This window comes from Aulostomus chinensis, chromosome 7 (genome assembly GCF_037954235.1).
Source record: "Aulostomus chinensis isolate RoL2024-O1b breed Wild chromosome 7, RoL_Achi_v1.0, whole genome shotgun sequence".
In the NCBI taxonomy this organism is placed as follows: domain Eukaryota; kingdom Metazoa; phylum Chordata; class Actinopteri; order Syngnathiformes; family Aulostomidae; genus Aulostomus; species Aulostomus chinensis.
In genome coordinates, this window is record NC_141326.1 from 26,095,353 (window position 1) to 26,114,503 (window position 19,151).

The window sequence follows — 19,151 nt, forward strand, 5'->3', positions numbered from 1 at the left end:
TTCTTCCTTTCTGCAAGTTTAACAGAAAATAACTGATAAACGTTACCAGATGAAAGGGTGAAAAAAAAAAGTCACTCAAGTCCACAAAGATCTACATAGGCTACAAATGTTGTTTTTATTATTACTTTAAATAATGTCTAAATAAAGGGACTAAAGACATGCTCGTGTGACTTCTTCCATTATCAAAAATATGGTTTGGGGGGGTGGGAGGGGAAGGGGGGTGATGTTTGCAGCAGAAATCTATCCAGGGAGGGAAGCGTGCATCACATGGTGAAACTGTTGTAGTCATCTAAGGCCACCCCCCCCCCCCCCCTCCACCAGCAACACGGACGGGTGTTGGATGTCAAAGAGGGGCAGTGAGGTTTTTTTTTTTTTTTTTCTTCAAACCAAATGTCACATTGAGAAGGAAAAAAGAACGTCATTTTTCATGTATAAAAACAGAAAAAACCTGGATACATTTCTACTTTTTTCCATATTTTTACTACAGAAATTAAAAAGAAAAGACATAAAAGAGCACACAAAGGGGGGGAAACAGCTATTTTTATAATCAACTCCCTTTGGTAAAAACTGTAATAAATGGTCTTGCATTTGTCTTTTTCATATACATCCTAACTTTAGCCATTGACCACTAAAGTCCACAGTAAGCATGGAAAGTGTTACTAGCACAACAACACAGATCTGTCATAAAAAGTCTGAGACTATATACAGTGTATTTACAAAGTGAGCGGCACGTGGACAGTCCTCCCAGAATGAGACGTGAGTGTGTGTCTGTGTGTTTGTGTGTGTGTGTTCCTCTGTGTGTGTACAAGCTGGTGTATTGGCGGAGGGCATTGCCAGCAACACTTAAAAAAAAAACGAGAAAAAAAAAAGGGTTGACTTCCAGGGCGGCGAGGATCAATTGTGTTAATAGAACTATATATATAATATATACACAACACATACACTGGAATCCATGTCAGTATCTGACATTCACAAGCTATACAATTTACAGTCTGAGACCAAACAGTGTTGTGAGGCTAACTTTTTTTTTTCCTCTCTAGTCTTTACATAAGATGCAACAGTGCTTTTGGATGCTAACCCAACAATACTGTTTGGGGCTCAGGCACAGTTTCAAATAATGCTGCCATGTGTTTTGGAAAAGGAAATGTAATCCTCCTTCCATCTAGGGATCGATAGGTAATTGTGATTTGGCCTTAACGCAGGAATGTCTGAACCAGATCCGTTTTCTTTTTCATGAGCTCCCTCCAAACCTTCAATCTGGGACACAAAACTTTTCTCTTCCTAAATAAGTGCACTTGTCCGCCGTATTGTTTTTCGTCGACACTGTAGAATAACACTATCGTAAAGAAATCCCTGCATTTCTATGGAGCTCTTACTCTGATGGCTTCAGACAAGACAGTCAGTCAAAAGCTAAACCGAAGCTTAGTTGTGTGATAAAAGTACAAAAAGCACCACTCCCGCTCCCTCTCTCTCTCTCTCTCTCTCTCGCGCAGGCTCACCGTTCACGTTGGAAGATTGTAGGAGACGTGGCTCAGAATGCTGGTAAGAGCTCAGGTCTGTGACTGGGACATGACCATTCCTAAGTTTTGGCACCAAAGGCCCTGTGAAAAAAGTGGGCCCAGCTAAAAACGCTGGTAAAATCGGTAATCCTGCCGCCCCAGGTGCAACATACACGGTAGCTAGCTGAAATTGTGCTCCCATGTCGGCCTTAAAAACACATTAATAACCCCACGTCCCTCCCTCTACCCGCGGACCTGTGTGACCCCCCAGGAACGAGTCTCTGTCTTGTTTCTCCTGCTGGTTGGTTACGGCACCTTACTAGATGGACCATATTTAACACGGTATTTGTTGATGTTCATGAAGTGGAGGACTTCTGGCTGGCGGCTGGTAGTGCAGGGTAATAGTCCGTCACGGCCTTCGCCCATCAGCCACTTGTTGGTGTCGGCGTTCATGTCGCCGGTGACGTGCTCCTTGACCCACGCCTCCACCCAGGCATGGAAGCGCTTGTGCAGCCGTGTGCTCACCCTCTCATGAGACTGCGAGGAAAGGAGAGGAAGGTTACGTCCAGGTCTTAGGAAGGAGAAGGATGATGGTTTATTAATACCTGGCACAATTCATGTCTTCAGGTTCCTAACACATCAATCTCTTTACACAAACCTCCTGACACACAGGGCTCATACACATTTTTACCAATACATTTTCATAGTTTCGTAATAAAATTGTCATGACTACACACTCTCACATCTATTTACTCATGGAAGATTGACAGAGAAATCCATGTCAAAATTTTCCAGCTTATATTTCCCCAAAATGTGTGAGAAGCTGCGAGGTTTATAAGGTAAATGTGTATCAAAGTAAATCAAGCTTCACCAAAAGAGACTTCTTACCTGAGCCACGTACACTCGAGTAATATTCAGGTAAGTTTCCATGATGTTTTCAAAAATGTTTCCAGGTTTGAAATTTGCTATTTTCAAATTCCAGGATTTTTCTGTTTTCCTTTTTTTTGTTTAAATGACCTCTGGATAATGAATCTTGATAAAGTAATCAATCTTAATCCTCACCCTTGTTAGGATGTATCAAATCCCATCTCTGAATTCTAATAAAAGCTTGATACATTAATAGATATGTGAATACACACTCCCGCTCTCCTCACCTTCAACAGAACAAGAGTGAAGGAGGCAGGTGTAGAGTAGGATCAAGGTCACGGGAGGTGAATGGGTGAGTACCTGGTGGGCTCTCATCAGAGCAGTGCGTCTGTACATGTAGTCCTCAGATTTAAAGACATACACCATCTTGTAGGAATTGAGCTTGAACATGCACTCCATTTTCTCTTTGTCCAGAGTTTTCTTGCCGCCCTCGCAGGCCTCTTTGTCCAGCTGCTCTCGACCTTTCTGGTATTTCCTGATCCGCCTCAGATTCCTGGTGGAGACAAAGGTGAGGAGAGTGACTAATGAGCTCAAGAGAGATAATTTGATCTCATGCTTGATTTTGATAATGAGACTTTCACATGTGTTAGACAGCTCAGGCAGCAAGGCGCAAACCCCGGAGCCTTCTCCTCCCTAAATGTATCAGTGCTGTGGGGTCGTCATGATGTAACTTACCTGGGAAGAAAAACTGGCTTCTGGGCGAGATGTTCCCTCAGCTCAGGAGTGGTAGAATCTGGGTTTAAGTAGCGACCAACATAGTCGGACCAACGCTGCGAAAACAGAACAAGATTCCAGACTTCCATACAGCAGCAAACTGATCTTCTCCATCAATGGCGAGCGGTGCAGAGAATGATTTCTGCAAAGGAGATCTTTCTTTGGCTGGACAGTTTTGGTTGAGACGAGAGACGGCGAGACCTATGAGCTGCTGTGAGGACGTGATACGTGATTAAGTTAACTCATTAGCTGTTGCTGATATTATGAACTCCTTCAGCAAGTTCAGTTTTTGCTGGCTCTCATGTAACAAACAGGTCTGAGAGGCTGGTGCTCTTGTGTGACATCTAGTAGCAGAGGATGTCACTGCACCAACATCAGTGGACCATCATACTGGATGTGCGACTGTAAAAACAATAACAGGAAATAACTTGATATAAATGGGAGGGAAGGCATTTGCATGACTCCATTTCAGGTGTGTGCAAGCCATGAACAGGTCTCGTTTCAATTTAGAAACCATCCTAGAAAAGCAGTGAGAAGGCTGCATGGATAATGTGGCTTGTGGGTAAAGAACTTATTCTGCCATAAATCGGAACAGTGGTGCTGGATGAGGCTGCAGTACTAGTTTCCCACCTCGGCCTCCATGGGCTCGTCAGAGTTCTCCTCCTCAGTGTCCAGCAGCTCCACTGTCAGCTGCACCTGACCTCGGTTTCTCAGAAACATCACCTGAGAAAGTAACAGACAAAATTCACCCGCTGAGATAAATATAGAAGAAGTGAGGTTGTCCTGAGGGCTCGAGGCTCGTTTATGGATATGCGTCAGCTTAACAGCTTAAATGGTAGCTGACATAAGGGCTCCATGTCATTGTGAGCATTACACTTGTACGGCTACACTGAAATGACACAAGCTAAACACTAGCTGGTGCTCTGCGCTGTTTCTCTGGGTATTTCGTAATGGCGGAGACAGAAACTGAGCAAAGAATTTCAGCATGTTTCTGTCATGTACCAGCACTCGAACATCTCGGGTTTAAGTTTACTCAACATTCACAGATTTTAGCAGGTGAAAAATGCTGGAGAGAAAGAAGCTGAAAATGGAAAAACCAAATCTGAGAAAATCTGAAAGTTTTAAGCAACACAACGACATGCAGCCGTGCACATTTACCTTGAAGCAGTTCTCGTCAGACATGAGCTGCTCAGCTTTGCGCTGGTAGGTGGCCTCTGCAGCGCTCCTCGAGGACTGATTGGACATGGTTCCTCCGCTAGCACTGTTAGCACTTTCTGCTAAGTAGAGGTCTGTTACCTGGATGCAGATCTCATCGCTGACGATGTGCTGGAGCTGGAGGAAGAAAGTATTGGAGTGTAAAACACTGAATGACTGGGTACTGAAGGATGGAGTGATACAGCAGAGTGGACGTGTACCTGCCGGACGATGCTTTGAATGAGCTTGTCCATAGTGAAAGCGATGTAAGCATGAATAGTGAACATTTCCCTCAGTGAGTCCTCATATTGTGAAGCCTCCATATTTCCGTCCAGCAGATTCCGAACCATCTCCAGGAAAGCTGAGTAATACTCTTCCACCTCAATGTCCACTGGAGAAAGAGAAATCACACATCATACCGTAGGTATGTGTTCTTTTCTGCTTTAATTCAACTGGAAAATTTTCCACCATGTTTGATTTTTGTTTAATCCTCAGAGATTCCTGCAACAGGTCCACGCAGAAAAGAACTGCAATGTGGTACAAAATCTACATTCCCACTCGTAAGATCATAAGAACCAATACTTTAGTACCAAGCTGATGCCAACAATCTGAAAGTTCTCTTCTATGCTTCTGAAAGGCCAGCACTGCTGGCACTGGTGATAACATACAAGGACAGATAGAGAATAATGGCGGGACACGGAGGCGCAACGACAGGTCGGCGTGTAAATTTTTTGCAGGAAACAACACAGAGGCTTGGATGCTTTCGTAAGCGTGGGGTCGACAAAGACAACGAGGGTATGAGATGGCGAGCGTGAGTGTAGCGTTACTTCCTACTGTGATATGAAAGTTAAAACGGGTCAACACATGACCCCACTGTCACGCACAGACCAGAACTTGTACAGTTGAGGCTATTGGATGGTGAATCAAGTCTACAACTCCTGACTGAAGCAAAGATCCAACGGTTTGCTCTCTAATCAGCTCAGCAGCGAGTGACACCTGCACCCCTGCTCACCCGAGCTGGAGCACTTCACGTTCAGCTCATTTTCCTGACACACTGGGCGCGAAGCGTTCGTTTATCATGAAATGCACGAGTGCGACATCATTATTAATTTGGTATGAAGAGTTGTATTTGTACAGGCTTGTCTTAGTTCTTATATTGTGAACATGTTTTTGTTACAAGTCTAAAACTACCTCCATCCAGGATTATTTAAACAACCGTTGAAAAACATTTTCAAGCCCCACCAACATGCCTGAAAATGCATACCACATGACCAATCAAGAAAACCACAGACTTTGAAGCTCCTATGACAGGGGTCATCGATAGTACAGGTCCAGGCTGTTGGTTTTCTCCAGAGAGAGTCAATCAAGCAAAATCATGTTGCGACTGTTCAGGAAGTCAATAAAAGTTCATCCAGAAGTCAACACTGAAATTTGAGTTTGAGAACCCCCCCCCCCCCCCCCCCTTAAAAAGTTTTCCAAAAGGAATTCCAGAAGGAAATTTTCCCTGATGAAAAACACAGTTTCCATGTGGACTTAAGAACAAAATGCACTGAAAAGCAACGTTTAAAACACAAAAGCCGCCCTTTCAGGAAGTAAAATCTGCACACTTCTTCCTAATGCAGCCAAACATGGTCAAAGTGTGTGTATCCGTGTGTTAATACTCACTGGGCTCCTTCAGTCTCAGCTGGATGGCTGGATTGTCATTTTTCTCCTTCTTGAGTCCCAGCACTTCCCTTTCCCAGTCCCGTTCCCTGACCTCCTCTTCGATCTGCCTCTCCGCCTGTCCGTACAACCGCAGCAGGCGGGAGCACAGCGTGTGGTGCAGGCGCAGGAAGATGTACCAGTTGTTGTTGACGTAGAAGAGGTTGTAGGCGTCGTCGCAGCCACGCAGCTTCTGTGCTGCTGTGTTGCTAAACAGCAGCTTGGACTTGGTGGGGCTGCTGCTGCCAGGGATGCCGTTGTGCTTTTTGGAAGCCCCTTCCTCCAGATCCATCTCTTCCTCCTCCTCCTCCTCCTCCACGTCGGAGAGCTCACCCCGCTGAGCGAACAACATGTCTGGGATGAAGTGGTAGATGATCTGTTTGATCTTGTACTTGTCCTCCTTCTGAATGCTGGTCTGGCGCTTGACGTGGTGGATGATGAGGGCCGCCGCGTCCTCCAGTATCTGGCTGTCTTCGTAGGCCAGCGTCAGGTGGGGGCCCGCGGGCGGAGTGGCGTTCTCCTCAGTTGCCTGCTCCTGGCGCTACAAAACAGAAACAAGTCAATGTCAACACCGTTTAATCTCCAGCTGGATTTGAAGGACTACTTTGATCATAATTCCTTCATTTTAAAGCGGTTGATTTTATCGTGCTGATAATCATCACTAATAACAGAGGGAATATTTACTTCATCATAGATGCTTTCAATTTCATTAAGCAGGGACTTGGATCGAAGCACTTTGGTGTCGTTCTGTTTGAAGTTGATGCCTTGATGATCAAGGGACTTGAGGTAATACTTCTCGTTCTGCTCCCTCCAGATCTTGTTGAATCCTCGTTGGGCTTCCCGCCACTCCTCCTCCTTGGTCTTTAGCCTGAGTGGAGACATGAAGAAAGGACACTGAAAACTAAAATCTGCAGAGACGGCAGAGCATCGAGTCTTACTCTTGTTACTGTGCCTCATGACAACATCCGTGGTCATTTCAGCCAGGAGCTTCCAAGTACACTAAATAAAGCCACTTATTTACAAATCTGTAGTTTATAGAAGGAGACAGTGATGCCCAGGAGCCATTTCAAATCCACTACTCCAGCATCATATTGGCTCTTTTCCTCTGTGTGGATTAGCAGGTTTGTAAACTGTGGTTCATAGCCTCGGTCTGGGCCCAGCCTGAGCTGGTGAACACACACTTGCTACTCTGTGTAAATAGAGAGGTTGGGATTCCTTCACGTTTGCAGGAGCATACAAAATACAGAAAAAAAACTTTTTTTTTTTTTTTTTTACACAAACATAAAGCCATCAATTTAACGGGAGGGAACAGATATTGAGGGAATGACACCAAACAGACCTCTTTAACACGATGGGCACAGAAACAGCAGGATTTTTCTTCAGGCCATCGATAATGTCAGGGGCTTTATCTCCGTATATCCTCTGGATGGCCTTCCGGTGCACGACCTCAGAGGAGCCACCCAGCGTGTTGTCCAGACGGAACTTGGCTTGCTCCTCCGCGGACATGCGAGATAACTTCCGCTGCACTGTCTCCAGGACTTTGATGGTAGCCAGGTTGGTTTCCAGCACCACATCCAGCTGCACAGAGGAAAACAAAACCAGTTTATTATTTCATCTCATACGAGCATAAAATGTCTGAAACATTCCATTATCTTCTGTTCACAAATGAGCAGTTTCTTTTGTGTAAGTCCAAGGATCTTTTTTTTTCAGAGACATTTTAGAGGTAAAGATGAGAAGGCAGTATTCTTGGAAAAGGAAAACTTTGGATATCAAATAAACAATTTAAGTGTTTAATGTTCCCTCTCACCTCAAATCGTTCATCCTCACATCTGTAAATGTGTTCCTCATATTGGGTCTTCTTGGAGCTTACAAAAGTGGAGTCTTCAGACCACGAAGGGAAGGAGACCCAGGTGTCGTTTAAGACCTGAACATGGAAGGAACAAGCACTGGCTAGTTCGCACAACAAAACCTTTCATGTCATGTCTTCCAAGTATGAGGTCATTTTCAAAGGGCTAAACAAACCATGCAGCTTGTCCACCACTAATGTCTGGCGCTCTCACCTCTTTACAAAGTGGAGTTCTGCCGGTGCATTTAGGCTGCTGGTAGCTTTTGGGTAGGGCTCTGTAACTGGAGCCGAGCCTCTTGCAGGAAGCATAATCAATCTCCATGGCGATGCCCTCTGTGGCCCGCTCCTTAGGGTACGTCTCGATGTGGGACATTTCCCGATACCCCAGGAAGTTTTTAAACCAGTTGAACAGCTCAGGGAACTTCCTGTGTGACAAAGTTAGGACAAAAGAATTTCTAGGAGACGTTCAGTGAAGATGTTTGTGCACAAGTGAGGACACGCACCCTAGAAATGGCAGCACCAGCTGCACCAGTTCAGCCCTGGAGATCACCTCCTGGTTGAAGATGAACAGACACCGCAGGAAATTGTCGTAGGCCTCTGCACTTCGCAAGGCTTTGCGCACCTTTGATGGAAAACACATTTACAATCAAGGCCTATCCATTCATTTGATGCATTTTCTATGCATTGTAATCTACTGCGTATCTGCTGTATAATATACATGGTTATGGTTCGAGGATGTGAACCACTACATTCTTATTTTTTGCCAATATAAGTCAACTGTATGTTCTGATTACAGAACACTGAACATATAGTCACATTTGTTCTTTGAATACTTCTGTAGAGGTTTAGTCAGTGTAGACATTGTTCAAGAACCGGTTTAACTGGGGGACATAACAAATATTAAATATAATATTAACATAGGAGTTCAACGGGGACGAATGCAGTTGTTCCCTTATTTTTCATTTTAATAGTTGGTATTTCATTAGTTGTTGCATGTCCCAGATAAAAAAACAAAAAATGCATTTGAACGTCATCTCACCTTCTCAAAAAACAGAGATTCTGTCCCCACTCCATGCTTGCTGGCCTCGGCCACGGACGAATCTTTCAAATTCAGCAACTTGGGCTTCTTCTGTTGCATTTCACCAAGATTGAAATGAGGAGACAGTAATTAAACTTTAACCAAGGATGGTAATAAGTAAAAACTGGATTGAAATCCTGTACATTTACAGGCTGTGTATACCTTGACAGGGGGTGTGACCCCTGGAGCTGGATGCCGGCGGATCTGGCAGCCGTTCTGATTGGGTCTCTGTTTGTTGTTGAGCTGCAGCTTTTTGGCAGTACCGCCGTGGTCGTTCCGTACAGACTCTGCCTTTTCAGCTGTTGTCTTATTTAACAGCTGTAGAGAATATACAGCACTGATGAGACAGGGTGCCTGAAAACTGTTTCAACCTCCGCTGATACAGACTATATCTCCTTGCACTCACTCCTGAGAAAAGCACTGAAAAGTTCTCATCCCTATAACATGATATGAACAAGGTTTTTAAATAGCTCACACTAAAAGTATATCTTCTGAGAGTCCAAATCAGTATAATAATTTGCTTTATATTTTAACTCTGCTCACCACTGAACTGTTGGCGTCGGGGAGAAACTGCCCAAACTCTGACAGAAGGTCTTCTTGGTTCTTGAAGAGCCGGGCCACCTGAGCGTACACCTCCTGCTCCGTCAGAGCCGGGGTGTAGTTGCCTCCTGCCTCCTTGGCATTGCGCTGCTCCTTCTGGAAAGGATAAAAAAAAAAAAACAACTTTTAATTATTTTATTTTTTCATTATATTGGAAGGTACATCTGTATTTTCTCAAAGTGATATTTTGAAAAAGAAGTCTGCCATCGCTGACCTGGTACGTGTGGAGGATCTCCAGGAAGGCTTTGTAGATGTCGGGCTGGCCCTGGAAGCGGTTCTTGATCTTGTTAACGTAGTTGATGGCATGGTTGAACTCCACTGGCTGATTGTTCTGCAAGGGTGGGCCGGTGGGGGTCCCGCTGAGTGGTGGGTGGAGCTGCATGGGTGGGGAGCGGGGAGAGGTGTACGCTGGGATGGACGGATTGCTCTGACTGCTCGGTGTTAGCGCCTGAGGCTGAGGAGGCTGGAAGAGGCCAGAACATTCCGGGTGTTTTACAAGATGCTGCAAACTAATGCAATATTTCAGTTCTGTGGTTTGTTTTGAGCTCACCTTGCTCATCTTGGCCGGGGTCGGCTGAGTCAGGAGGGGCGGAGCGCTGGTGGTTGCTGTGGGTGGGAGCTGGGCTTGGTGTTGTGTGGTTGCTCCTGTTATGGGGATGTTCTGGACTGAAATGCCATGAGGGGTGATGTGGTGGATCTGACCCGGCGTTGTTACGTTGACCAGGTCGTTGGTCTGGACCTCGATCTTGTAGCCAGGAGGCAGGAAGGTGTTGAAGCCCATTATGAGGTCGGGGTGGCCTTTGAAAAGCTGTGACACTCTGCTGATGACCCCGGGAGTGTCAATACTGGACACACAAAAGCAGACGGACAGAATTCATTTAGAAACCTTGGCTGAAGAACATGTTTCACTGTCTAACCAGATGTGGGCTGTTTCCAGGACAACTGAGAATTACTGAATGACAGCTGCTCTGTTCTTATATGAGAGGATCCATCAACTCAGCATATTCAAATGTGACCTTTCACAGCTTTTAAACTTGTTAAGCGATCAGTGCTGCGCGAAGTTCAATTTACGATGTCAAACGGTGAAACAAGCTGAATTTCTCTTGTTCTGCATGTGCAGGACAGATATGAATGGACCTGACTGCCCTCTGTCTAAAGGTGCTTATTCAGACGGACATGCAACCTTGCCATCATATTAATGGAGACAGGTTCACATCTGCCAAGGGATTATGGTTTCTGCTGTTGGAGAAATACGCTTTGAACTTGAGGCTGCAAATATCTGCTTTTAGCTGTCAGCTGTGACGGGGTTAACGCGTGTGGGAAATGTGTCTGTTGCTTTCAACACTCTGCAGGATGTTTTTCCAAAAATTTAATAAATTATAGGTTAAGTAAACTTAAAAAAAAAATATTCCAATGATATATAAAAAAGACTGTTAAACATATTTTAAATGGTAAAAGCCAACAACCACAGAATCTGTACCATCGTGGTCACCTTTGAGACTTGAACTCCTTCATGATGTCCAGGAAGTCGTTATAAACCTGAGGCTGGTTGCCAAACTGCAGTTTCACTTGGTCCAAGTAAGACAAAGCATCTTCCACCTTGAGGAGACAGAAGAGACAAAGTCCATTTCTGCTGTTTTGCTTTTTCCTCCGATTCCAAAGGAAAGGCTCCAGAGTGAGAGAACGTATCCAGGTGATGATTCTGCTGGATTTCTACCAATAAATCCAACTGCACATACAAGCATGTGTGGCTCTCACTGTGAGAATGACAGTTTTTGTTCATTGTGACATTTAACCAAACGCTCCAGTAACATTTGATGAGCTATAAATACATGCGTTTCTCTGAAACTTGTAAAAACTCCCGGGTGTTTACTTTGGGCGACTTCGTTGGCGTGAAAGTCTCTTGACATTAGCAGGACGACTTCACACGGTGAACGGTGCCAACTCACCTTGAGCCTCTGGAACTGCTGCTGGCCCTGTGCAGAGCCTTGAGGAGCAGCCGTGTGGCTGTGTGCTGACATTACTGAAGGCCCATGGGGCTGGACTGCGGGGCTGTGGTGGTGGGACCCCCCGTGGACAGCTGGGCTTGGCGTGTGCCCATGCCCTCCACTGTTCTGAGCCACAGTGGGAACCTGAGAAAGCACAGACATCTGTTGCATGCAAATAGTAAACCTCTAATAGAAAGAAATCTGACAGCTTGCAGTAAGTCTCTTGTCAGAGTCGCTCAAATCGTGCAACAAGTTATCTTTAGCTGCTCTCTGGAAGAACTTTGTTCTTAGAACCGAGTCATAGGAACAGTTGTGGAACCAGCCTTTTTTTGTCTGCCTGACATACTTACCTACTGAGTTGCTAATACAATAATAGTCTGGTCCCAGTTCAACTTATATTACAATTCATTAGTATTGCAGTTCTACGAGAATATGTATAAATATAGTTGAATTACAGAGCGAAACATTGCAGTGGACTTTTAAATGTGGGGCCCAAATGACATTTGCACCAGCCACAGATGTGTGGTGACACCCTTCACCTGAATTTGAACATGGAAACTGCCCTTGCAAAAACAACACAAAAAAAAAACGGACGTCATTTGAAAGCAGTAAATGTTCCACGACATGAAAAATATGTAACAGCTCTTGAAGTAAAGTCCAAATTTTTGCCAAAACTGCTGTTACTCAAGGTGCAAATATGCAAGCAGACTATGATGAGGTGACTGAATGATGGTTCCATTTTAATTTCAAGGCATCAGTTCAGAAGTGTGTAACACATTAGCTGCGGACAAATCTGCTGTTAGCATTAGCCTCAGAAAATGGAGCGGAACATGGAACTCTACATGACCATCACCAAACCGGGGACACAAAACAGACACACACTGCATCTGGCTGCTGCCGTAGGTTGATTCACTCCCGTCACCTCAGTGTTCCAGGTGCAGCGAATGCAAACAAAAAGAGCACATGAAGGTTAGACCTTCTCTGAGAACCTCCGCTATCAGTGGTTCCTCTCAAAAAAAAAAAAAAGCCAAAAAAAAAAGCACAAAACTCCTCCAACAGTCTGGTCAAAAACCTGCCTTTGTAACACACAGGTAACACACAGTGACAGCTTCCAGACAGAGAAACTGGAGCTTCTGTCTCTGTAGCTGACAGGAGCCATCGACCGTCATGTCTGGGAAGGACAACAACCAGTGTTTGACTGGCATGAGTAAAACTTCAGCGTCTGACCTAGTTTGAACAGACAGGCTTGGAATGGACGAGCAGTGAGTACCTGGTATCCTTGGGGGACGGAGTACTGGACGCCTGCCGTGGGCTGCATGTTGTCAGACACAGCCTCATACACAGCTGGTGCCGGAGCAGGGGCCAGGACACGATGCTGAAAAGTCTCTGCGTTGCCTGGGAGGCGCCGCTGCTGGGACGCAAAAACCGTTTCCTGATCCTCCAATCGCCGCTTCATTATGAACTCATACTCATGAGAGATGAGAGACCTGTGAGAGCAGAGCAACAGATGGATATTATTTAAAAGATCGCTTAAGTTCTCAAAACCAATTTGAATCAACCTCTTCATATTATTGAACAAGTTCTCGAAGAACATATGGCAGTCATTTTCAGGTGTAGTTTTTAAGATTGATGCAGTGCCAACGAGCCACTTCTGTTGGTTTGATGAGAAAGTGATGCACTCATAGCACCTGACAGAAGATCTCACAAAACACCCAAAGCTTTTAACTGCACTTCCCTGTTACACCAGATTGATTTCTTCACCTGTTTTTATTTGACATGATGGGAAAGTTACCCCAAGAGAGAAAACTGTCAAGATGAACATGAACACGAGAAAGATTCGCAGCTCCAAAAACACAGTGTTGCAAACGAGATGTATCATCGTGGGATTGATGGAGACCGAGGTACAAAAGGATGAAAAGGAAGAAATTTAATCCTTGTCCTGAGAATTGAAGGGACTGCAGTCGGGAGGGGGAAAATTCAGCAGCACTATGAAACAATAATGAACAGCTTTTGCCAATTTTTGTATCTGTTTTCTGTGATTTTTGAATTGTTTCTTTGTGGGGTTTTTTGAAATTAATTTGTTTTTTTAAGATAATTAAATTTGATTTGATAAAGGGAAACACCGGGTAAAAGATGGTTGCCCTTCATATACGCCACACTCATTCTACTCACTCAAAGAGTGAGTGTCTAAAGTGTTCATTTCTTGTGATTTGAGTTCATTAAGATATAGAATGGATTTACACAACACAGTGCTGCAGATGTTGAGAGAAGCAGCCTTCCCCTCCTTCCTGCTTTCTTCCCTTAAAAAAAAAAAAAAAAAAATCCTCCCGGGATCCTCTGGGGGCCTTGGGGGTCATCCCGGATGACGTTCCTCAGCAATGTGAGGAAAAGTTTAAACACAAAAAACAACAACAACAACAACAAAAAAAACCCGACTTACTTTCAAAATGCTTGTGTTAAGAAGCCTTTCACAAAAATTGAAATACACTAATCTAATATTCTCATGTAAAATTCTAAATATTACAACTTTTACTTGTTTTTGTTAAAAATATACTTTAATAAGTAATCTTCCAAAAAAAAATTCTGTTCACGAACTCAGTTTATACCATTTCATGATCATTTTCAGGTACTGTCGTGTTAATTTACTTCTCCCCCCATGCATGCGCGCACAAACACACACAGGTTTCTGTAGTAAGTTGAGTAATTTTGTGGGTGGGAAAGTTAGTTTGATAGATCATTTGCCCTCAAGGTGGAAATTATTTTGCTTGGTTTGTGAATGGAGTTATTTAAAACCCGACAGTCTGAACAGTTTTTGCTAAAACAACTATAGTACTAAATAATGAGCTTTTACCAAAGTAAACCTTTTCCCAAACAGCCATGTTGTTAGTAGTCCCGGGTACAGTGGTTTAGGCAATATGTTTTAGCCCATTTCGTATCAAAAAGCCTGTTGAGAAAAAGATTTCTTGAGTGCAAATGTTTGTGAAAGCCATTAGAAAGTTAAACAATATATGCAAAATATGAATGTGTGGTTTGGAGAACAATCTGGGGGTCTAGAACATGAATATGTTAGAAAACCCCTGACACCAGAACCAAGGTTTCTCTGGTCTACCGACCCTTCTGTGACCTCCATTGTGCAGAATGTGTGTTAACATTAGAGAGCTACTTTCGCATTCATCTGCGAAAGGAAGAAAGTTTCTCCCGACTCACTTTAAAACAAGTACCTTCCAAAGAGGATAAGTTCTTGCATCTTGTTTGGGGCCCCTGTGGTCAATTATGACACACGTAAGTAAAGTGCAGAATCTATTAGCTTCCAGTGCACATAATCAAAAATGAAGTTTGACGGGAGACAACTTGGCTTCACTAATTTAAATTTATTTTATTTATTACTTTTTATTTGATTTTAATTCATTCAGATTGCTTAAAGAGGGAGACATTTCGATTTTTTTTTTAAACTTATGTTTCAAAAACAGGAAAAGCCCAGGTGGAATTAATTAAAAATTAATCAAGAGTGAATTTCATAAAGTCAGTCAGTTTCATTGCCATCCATTTTTATTGAGACAATTCAAGCCCTGGGACTCGTGTTAATGGTAAGCTATCTGCCTCTTCAATTCTTCCATTAACAAATCTGATGTGAGTACCTACATCTATCACACAAGAGTTCATTATTTTTAAACAGATGTTGAGTATTTCTGCAGAGGATTTGGGGTTTTGTGCATGCACTAAATGCAACACTTGCATCTTCTGTAGCCAATGAAAGCTACAGACACCATACGTCACCGATGCAACAAACAGGTGCTGTGGGAACGGAGGAGTTAGCCTGCCATTCACAACTTTCATAAGCCAGCAACAACTCTCGAGCCTCTCAATGAGTAGCCTTGCTACAGAAAACGCTGACAAAATCAACTGCAATCGCGCAAATATTTACAAACCCATAAAACCGAGTGGGGGAATGCCACAATGTCCGTCAAACTGAAGTGTCCGTGCATTAGTATGACTTGTGTCTTCCGACATTGCAGCAGCGCCGAGCTGTTCGCCGACATATTCGAGAGTAGCGGGAGTACTTATGGTACTTAGCAACTTCATTCGATGCGGTTACAGTGTGACCGCGGACGGGCATACACAGACATGTCTACTACATGCTAACCGCCGTTAGCCGACAGCAGCCTCGTACCATCCCCTTTACGGCCTAGCAACACAAGCACCGACCTCGAGTTACAGCGCGACGCTTCCCCAGCGCCCGCCATTTAGAGCGTGTCGCAGGAGTGCAGCAAATTACGCTTCGTATCGAGCAGGTAAGCATCAAAAGTAGCATAGTTTGCTAACCAGCAGGCAGCCAACGCCGCTTAAGGGTATATGACAGTGTTTATTTGCATTAACTTCCCGGCGACTCGCTTTGTCGGCGGGTTTTTATGCTGCCAATTAGCTGCTAGCTAATGTAAACAACATGAGTAGTAGCCCGACAGACGACCGTCCGGGGCTAACAGGGAAGCACATGCAGCTAACCAGTGGCGATCTGTTGCTGAACCAGTCAGTCAGACGTTCGCATTGGATATCGATTACTTGAAATACTCATTTCGGGGTCCAGTTACGAGTGAGTGGCGCGTAAAGAAACGTCGATTTCCCCCGTGGTTCACTTAAAACCTCCATTAACGGCAGGTATGTTGCTAGCTGTGTTAGCTTGCTGAATGAATTCAGCTGAACTCACCCCCTCCTTAAGTTCGCTGATGATGCGTTGGTAATCCGTTATGTGCGGGTTAACCACGACCCCTCTGGATGAAAAAGACACCGAATGGACGTATATGCAACGCAATTAAACAGTGGCGTGTGTTGTGAAATATACAATTCAAGCTGTGTGCTGCAAAGTGAAAAATCTTCCCGAGATAGGAAAACAATCTCCGTTCGGTTAGCTGTGGGTGGGGGCGTGGATTGCTGCTATAACCACGCCCCCCAATGATCCTATTGGACAATTCGCACAGGCTCCCCAGAAGGGCGGGGAGGCGGGTCAGGATTGTGGGCTTGAGCTGTCAATCAAGGATTTATCGTACGGTTACGAAGCACGCCCATTTAGACCTGAAGCGCGACAATGCCTGTGATGAGGAGTCCCGACTTGCTGGATGTGAAATGATGTATGAAACATAAAACCTTGTGCAAATCCATCCACTCTTTTTTTTTTGGGCTTCCCAGCGGGTTCTGCTCCTCCCCCGGAAGACACACACGCTCTCAAAAATAATGAACACGAATTATGCATTCCAGCGAGGAACGTGAGGTGTTCCCCCATGCAGGGAGCAGACTCTTTTCCTCATTCTGACCGAACTGAAGTAAAAAAAAAAATAAAAAAATAAAAAATCAGCTTCTAGTTTATCCATGTCAATCATTTTAAACATGCACTTGAACACACACACACAGGTTGCCTGTAAAGTTTTGCTTATTATTTACTTCTGTAACATTGCAGGCTTCCCAGTTGTGGGATTAATAAAGGCTTTTTTTTGCATTAATCTCATTTGATAACCCGATTTATTTTTATATACTGTATATAACCTCAGACCTTGTTTGCTATATGATACTTAGAAGAATTATGCTAAAGCTTTATTGAGTAAACAGACATGGTCACCTGACACCAGACCCAGCCGCAAACTTTAGTGGTGCCAGTTTTAAAATACTTTTTTGGTGAATCGTTAAACCCACTCAAAACTGCTTCAATTGTGTTACTAGATTGAAATACGATTTAATGCAGTAAAAAAAAATACAAATCCTCATGAAGCCTAGAGTTGTGCAGATCCCATCATTGTGTGGTCCTAATTGATATTTCATACAGTGTCTTAAGATACAATAGTTGTTCATGCTGTTTGAAATATCTGTAGTATTGTAGTTTTTTTTTTTTTAATTGCTGCTTGTTTAGTGAAGCATTTATAGTTTGAAACAATGCTGCACTGGTGTTTGTTTTTAGCATTTTTAAAGCTAGTTTAAGTTTTTATGTTGGAGGTGTGAGATATAAATTCACAATTTATTTACGCTTGTGTTTTTCTTGATAACCACACAAGCGGACTCATGGCGCCATTGGTTTATTATGTCGCAACCGAAATGTCCTTAAGCCAACACAAACGTGAGTGTCGTTACATCCTTTTTTCTACTCCTTTTTTACGCAATTTCCTTCATTGAGTTTGATCTATTTTATCTTCTTCCTGGACTTTGGTGACACTTGACTCTCGTAGGAGGGAACAAGTCTACCGTTTGCTTTTTGTGTCCCTCCTCCGTGTGGACCCTGCAGCCAATCATCGCACACAACCGCCATTACAAATCCCCAAAAAGGTGGAACTTCCAAAATAAACCATCGCCCACGACAGGCGGAGCTGCAGCGCGAGCAGCCCGGGATTCCTGCTCTCAGCCCAGGCAGAGGACTCGGCAGCGACCGCAGGCTGCAGCAGCAGCGGCAGCAGCAGCAGCACACTCGTCCACCGTCCAGCCTGCTGCTGCTGCCGCTTCCCCCTCATTACTGCGGCTCCTCCACCGAATACAACATTTAACCGCTTTCATGCACACTGTTTTTTTGTTGCTTTTTATTTATTTATTTTTTTTTACAAGTTTTGTTCTAAAACATACAAGACTGCAGGCTGCGAAGATTCCACACAACCCCGGACTAGACGGTTGGGAGGATCAGCGAGCCCCACAGCCTGCTTCGCTCGATGTGCGTGTTCCGTGGCCGCACAACGCCGAACAAAAGGGTTTACAGCGCCGAAACGCATCATGGCTTATTGACGCTCCACACAAGCCCCGGTGGACTCGATAAAAAACGGGGCCTGGTCGGCTAACACCGCATCTTTTAACGGCAGCAAGAGCTGATCCGGTTGCCCTTAGTGAACAATGCCAAAGTCAAACGGGAACTACGGCGTCGCCGCACGGAGACATCGGCACCGCCACGCCATTCCCCGCGACTCTCTCCCCCCTCCTCCCCAAAAATAACACAGCCCCATTTTCCTGCAGTGAGAGAACTCAGGCTCTCCTCTGAACATAAAGGGGAAAAAAAGGGGGGGAAAGAAAGAAAAACAATCATATTCTTTGTTTACTTGAACAGTCGGGAGTAAAATGTCTAACCTGTCTCACCACAACAACTCCCCCCCCCCCTCCTCCTCCCGATCCATTCGCAAACATGCTCGCACAACGCCGCAGACCAAATGTTTCCACTTCAGAAACAACGAGATTCTCCTTCCACAGCTCCGGGCGGATTGTTTACTGGACCCGAAAATGACGTCCGTCCTGCACATTTACCATCTACCACGTTATGTTTATGTCGATTCGGTGTCCGTTTACGCGCATAAAAAGACCCCCTTCGATTCACACCAAGACAGAAACGGCGCCACCGACAACATTCCGGTTTGATCTAAACATCGAACACTTATGAGAAGTGCAGTTTTTACAATTTAGTTTAAACAGCTGTTACATACCCAGGAAAAAAGACTCCTTACTCCGGATTCGTGTTTGTAACAAAATAGTTGGAGACGCCCCCCTCTGTTGGCATTGGCGCATACTACTATATACGTCATTTTATTTTAAATATCGCCCGCTAAAACCCAGAGAGCATCCCTGAAACTGCAGTGTCTCCACCA

General features: G+C 44.3%; 1 protein-coding gene across 5 annotated transcripts; it reads right to left on the reverse strand.

Moving 5' to 3' along the window:
- Positions 1-104: 104 nt before the first annotated feature.
- Positions 105-19,026, reverse strand: sin3aa (SIN3 transcription regulator family member Aa). 5 transcript variants are annotated; one of them, XM_086209592.1, is made up of 21 exons: positions 18,990-19,026; positions 12,818-13,034; positions 11,509-11,709; positions 11,052-11,158; positions 10,110-10,404; positions 9,774-10,022; positions 9,503-9,655; positions 9,122-9,277; positions 8,921-9,010; positions 8,385-8,503; positions 8,096-8,306; positions 7,843-7,959; positions 7,375-7,613; positions 6,720-6,903; positions 6,000-6,576; positions 4,556-4,725; positions 4,299-4,472; positions 3,771-3,863; positions 3,102-3,196; positions 2,727-2,919; positions 105-2,036 (listed from the first exon to the last, which is right to left on the reverse strand). In XM_086209592.1, the coding sequence occupies exons 2-21, from the start codon at positions 13,001-13,003 to the stop codon at positions 1,806-1,808; spliced, it is 3,840 nt and encodes a 1,279-aa protein (XP_086065718.1). In that variant the 5' UTR covers positions 13,004-13,034; positions 18,990-19,026; the 3' UTR covers positions 105-1,805. The 5 variants fall into 5 exon arrangements, with proteins under 5 accessions (XP_086065718.1, XP_086065717.1, XP_086065715.1 ...); XM_086209591.1 differs by lacking the exon at positions 18,990-19,026 and adding an exon at positions 16,253-16,480; XM_086209589.1 differs by lacking the exon at positions 18,990-19,026 and adding an exon at positions 15,754-15,865.
- Positions 19,027-19,151: the final 125 nt, after the last annotated feature.